The 5275-nt window shown below is 37.8% G+C and overlaps 1 protein-coding gene across 1 annotated transcript in view; it reads right to left on the bottom strand.

Annotated features, from left to right (window-relative positions):
- Window positions 1-558: 558 nt before the first annotated feature.
- LOC121842445 (protein mono-ADP-ribosyltransferase PARP8-like) overlaps window positions 559-5275 on the bottom strand; it is a gene marked incomplete at its 5' end in the record, with an annotated part of 15225 nt that continues 10508 nt past the window's right edge. Inside the window, 4 exon segments of the mRNA XM_042312431.1 lie at window positions 559-1009; window positions 1012-1037; window positions 1403-1515; window positions 4361-4409. Coding sequence (XP_042168365.1) covers window positions 837-1009; window positions 1012-1037; window positions 1403-1515; window positions 4361-4409 — 361 coding nt within the window.

Here is a 5275-nt window from a genome sequence, read left to right as displayed (position 1 = left end):
CTATGTAGTGCACTACTTTATATGGCACCCTATTCCCTATGTAGTGCACTACTTTATATGGCACCCTATTCCCTATGTAGTGCACTACTTTATATGGCACCCTATTCCCTATGTAGGCCACTACTTTATATGGCACCCTATTCCCTATGTAGTGCACTACTTTATATGGCACCCTATTCCCTATGTAGTGCAATACTTTATATGGCACCCTATTCTCTATGTAGTGCACTACTTTATATGGCACCCTATTCCCTATGTAGGCCACTACTTTATATGGCACCCTATTCCCTATGTAGTGCAATACTTTATATGGCACCCTATTCTCTATGTAGTGCACTACTTTATATGGCACCCTATTCCCTATGTAGGCCACTACTTTATATGGCACCCTATTCCCTATGTAGTGCACTACTTTATATGGCACCCTATTCCCTATGTAGTGCACTACTTTATATGGCACCCTATTCCCTATGTAGTGCACTACTTTATATGGCACCCTATTCCCTATGTAGTGCACTACTTTATATGGCACCCTATTCCCTATGTAGTGCACTACTTTATATGGCACCCTATTCCCTATGTAGTGCACTAGTTTTGATACAGGTGCCATTTAGGATGCATCCCCAAACTGGGGATTTGATATTTTTCACTGATATTATTATGATTGTCTGTTTGTTTCATATCTGCAAAGTAGTTAAAAAACCGCTGTCAGTTCCACTTTATCATGCGATATGCAATGTACTGTATATTAAATATGTATGGTAACTGTGGATTTGCAAGGAAAAGAGGTGTTAGGTTGATAAGTGTGTCCTTGAATGGTTATGGGTTACATTTCCTCAGCCCTCACCCCACAGCATACCAAACAAACTAGTCTCAGGGGTCAGGCATTTCAAATCACAGTTTGTGCCTTTAAGGGGTTGATAAACACATTGTATACCTCCTCGGATGTTGTTGTTGTTGTTTACCTGAAGTCTTGTGTTGGATGCAACCACCAAACCGTTTCTCAAATGGAGTGCCAATTCTCTATGTGAGAACCACTGAGGAGAGAATTAAAATATATTAATATATTAAGGTGTCGCTCTAATCCTCCATAGCATTATAACTGCATCATAATGCATTATACATACACACTTTATGTATAGTGTTCTTCCACTAAATAGAGCAAAGTCACTCCTGAAAACATATCCTGAAAACATATCCTGAAAACATATCGTGAAAACATCCTGAAAACATATCGTGAAAACATATCGTGAAAACATATCGTGAAAACATATCCTGAAAACATATTCTGAAAACAAAACAGTTGTCAGTGTAAGAGCACAAGAGTAAAAACACATTGTGTTCACGAGTGTGGGGCTGATGTGTAGCTAGCTACTGGTAGATGTAAGAAAAACGTTCCTACTGGAAAGCGAAGGTACTCCCGAAGAGGTTTTTGGCAGCTCGGAAGTTGGACTCTTTGGCAGGAGGACTGTTGAGTAGAAGGAACTGGTGTGGGGTGTGCATGAACTTCAGCTGCTGCAGTCGTGACAGAGAGACAGGAGACAACAACACCAGAGACTTATCACTTACAGGAAGCATCCTAAATGGCACCTGTATCAAAACTAGTGCACTACATAGGGAATAGGGTGCCATATAAAGTATTGCACTACATAGGGAATAGGGTGTCATATAAAGTAGTGCACTACATAGGGAATAGGGTGCCATATAAAGTAGTGGCCTACATAGGGAATAGGGTGCCATATAAAGTAGTGCACTACATAGGGAATAGGGTGCCATATAAAGTAGTGCACTACATAGGGAATAAGGTGCCATATTGGATATCAAATATGCTGGTGGGCAATTGTATTAGTTTAAAATAATATAATTTCCCAATTTACTTTAGCATACTTTATAGCTCAGTTTTTGATTTATTGACACCATTTTATAAAAATGAAATGTATAGAATGTATAATTCAAAAACTGAGCTATATTGTATGCTCAAGTAAATTGGGAAATTATATTTTGTTTTAACTAATACAATTACCCACCAGCATATGTTTCAGTAGGTATAGGGTTATTTTCTGCTTATGCATCCTCATGTCGACATCCAAACCCCCCACTGGTGTGCCTGGCCAAAGAGCTCTATTTTCACGTCATCCGACAGATGTAAACGCCTGGCTATTTAGCTTCCGCTGGTCCTGGGGCTCTTGGTAAGGTCAACGGCATCATGAACTTTACCCAGTTCCAAGACATTTTCACCAAAAACCTGGATACCCATGCCATGAGGGTGAAACTTGGCCACAAGTAGATTTTCCAAGAAAGACAATCAACCGAGCACACATCAAACAAAGTCTCCGGACTTAAACCCCATTTAAAACACTGTGGTTTGAATTGAAAAGGGCCAGTCCATAAGAACAGATGAAGGATATCAACGATCTGGAAAGATTCTGTACGGTGGAACGTTCTAAGATTCCCTCCAGATGTGTTCTAGAATCTAAGAAAACATTCTAGAATAAAAGCTCAGTGTCATTATCCCCAGTATTTGTATTAATTATTATGATAGTATGTGTTCTAGAATCTAAGAAAACATTCTAAAATAAAAGCTCAGTGCCATTATCCCCAGTATTTGTATTAATTATTATGATAGTATGTGTTCTAGAATCTAAGAAAACATTCTAAAATAAAAGCTCAGTGCCATTATCCCCAGTATTTGTATTAATTATTATGATTCCCTCCTGGTGTGTTCTAGAATCTAAGAAAACATTCTAGAATAAAAGCTCAGTGCCATTATCCCCAGTATTTGTATTAATTATTATGATTCCCTCCCGGTGTGTTCTAGAATCTAAGAAAACATTCTAGAATGAAAGCTCAGTGCCATTAACCCCAGTATTTGTATTAATTATTATGATAGTATGTGTTCTAGAATCTCATATTTTTTGTTGTTGTTGGTTGAAAAAGGCTCAGTGTCATTATCCTCACAAGGTGAGGTATTGAAAGGTCTTGACAGTGTCATTATCCTCACAAGGTGAGGTATTGAAAGGTATTGACAGTGTCATTATCCAGACAAGGTGAGGTATTGAAAGGTATTGACAGTGTCATTATCCTCACAAGGTGAGGTATTGACAGTGTCATTATCCTCACAAGGTGAGGAATTGAAAGGTATTGACAACAGTTTTTATCCTCACAAGGTGAGGTATTGAAAGGTATTGACAGTGTCATTATCCAGACAAGGTGAGGTATTGAAAGGTATTGACAGTGTCATTATCCTCACAAGGTGAGGTATTGACAGTGTCATTATCCTCACAAGGTGAGGTATTGACAGTGTCATTATCTTCACAAGGTGAGGTATTGAAAGGTATTGAAAGGTATTGAAAGGTATTGACAGCAGTCATTTTTGACACCTATCTTTTGAAAGAAAAATATATTAGTATAAAATAATGTAATTTCCCATTTTGTTTTGAGTATACAATATAGCTCAGTACTTGAATTCAGCCAGACTTAATCACCATCAATATATAGATACTACATCATGTCTAGGCCAGACTTAATAACCATAAATATATAGATACTACATCATGTTAAGCCAGACTTAATCACCATAAATATATAGATACTACATCATGTTAAGCCAGACTTAATCACCATAAATATATAGATACTACATCATGTTAAGCCAGACTTAAAATCAAATCAAATCAAATTTTATTTGTCACATACACATGGTTAGCAGATGTTAATGCGAGTGTAGCGAAATGCTTGTGCTTCTAGTTCCGACAATGCAGTAATAACCAAGAAGTAATCTAACTAACAATTCCAAAAAAATAACCATAAATATATAGATACTATAATAACCATAAATATATAGATACTACATCATGTTAAGCCAGACTTAATCACCATAAATATATAGATACTACATCATGTCTAGGCCAGACTTAATAACCATAAATATATAGATACTACATCATGTCTAGTCCAGACTTAATAACCATAAATATATAGATACTACATCATGTCTAGTCCAGACTTAATAACCATAAATATATAGATACTACATCATGTCTAGTCCAGACTTAATAACCATAAATGTAGAGATATCATCACCAGGGATTGTTTAAAACAAATCTGTATAACGTCCCGTTCAACCCTCTACATAACTGACACACCTTTAATATGGAGTGAATTATTCAGTAATTAAGACCATTTGATGGTGAATGCCAGTAAAATGAACAATGTGATATCAAACCGATGTTCAGTTCTAGTATTTCTCTCATCTTCTCTTCATTAAGGACAAACGACGCAATTTCAATTTCATTTCAAATATTCTTAATTGCACCTGAGGAGGTACATAAAGGTTTATTGAAGGGAATATAAAACTCACTCTGGTAACTGGAAGTTTGACGATGTGTGACCTGTTACTGGATATTACCCTGAAGGGGGGAATAAGAAAACATTTATAGTCTTAACACTTTGTAATATAACACTTCCAGAAAAGTGACTGTTGTTGTATATCTCTGTCAGTGTCAAATCATACAGTTTCTGTGGGTGGTGAAATCAGAAATATTTTAAGAAATGATGAGATCGGGAAACTCTATTGGATTCGTATTAACACCCATTGAGTACATGGCCCTAGGTTGTCAATGGGCTGCATGGTGCATTCTGGGCCGCGTGGTGCATTCTGGGCCGCGTGGTGCATTCTGGGCCGCGTGGTGCATTCTGTGCTCATACCCTGACTTTTAGAAGCTGATTGCGTGGCAATTAGCTTAGCAGCCTCGTGACGCAGCATGACAACGTGAATGCGATTGGTCCACAGTCTTCTGGTCAGGGAATAATACATTCCTCCATTCACTGACCGTCAATATTCCCATCTCCTCATTTGTTAAAGTATTTCTGGTATAAATGTATCCGTCTACATGATGTTTGTCTGTGTACATTCAATATGACAGTCAGTGTTTCTGACTGCTCTGCAGTAAGGCCTGGAATGGTCATGTCTCAATGGTACACAATGGTGGAAAATATAAGAACAATGGTAGATAATTCTTACCATGTCAGTAAGGGGTTTCTTACCATGTCAGTAAGGGGTCTCTTACCATGTCAGTAAGGGGTTTCTTACCATGTCAGTAAGGGGTTTCTTACCATGGCAGTAAGGGGTTTCTTACCATGGCAGTAAGGGGTTTCTTACCATGTCAGTAAGGGGTTTCTTACCATGTCAGTAAGGGGTCTCTTACCATGTCAGTAAGGGGTTTCTTACCATGTCAGTAAGGGGTTTCTTACCATGTCAGTAAGGGGTTTCTTA

The sequence above is a fragment of the Oncorhynchus tshawytscha genome, unplaced genomic scaffold (assembly GCF_018296145.1).
Source record: "Oncorhynchus tshawytscha isolate Ot180627B unplaced genomic scaffold, Otsh_v2.0 Un_contig_17409_pilon_pilon, whole genome shotgun sequence".
In the NCBI taxonomy this organism is placed as follows: domain Eukaryota; kingdom Metazoa; phylum Chordata; class Actinopteri; order Salmoniformes; family Salmonidae; genus Oncorhynchus; species Oncorhynchus tshawytscha.
The sequence above is the reverse complement of the archived record's forward strand: the minus strand, read 5'-3'. Positions and strand labels throughout refer to the sequence as shown.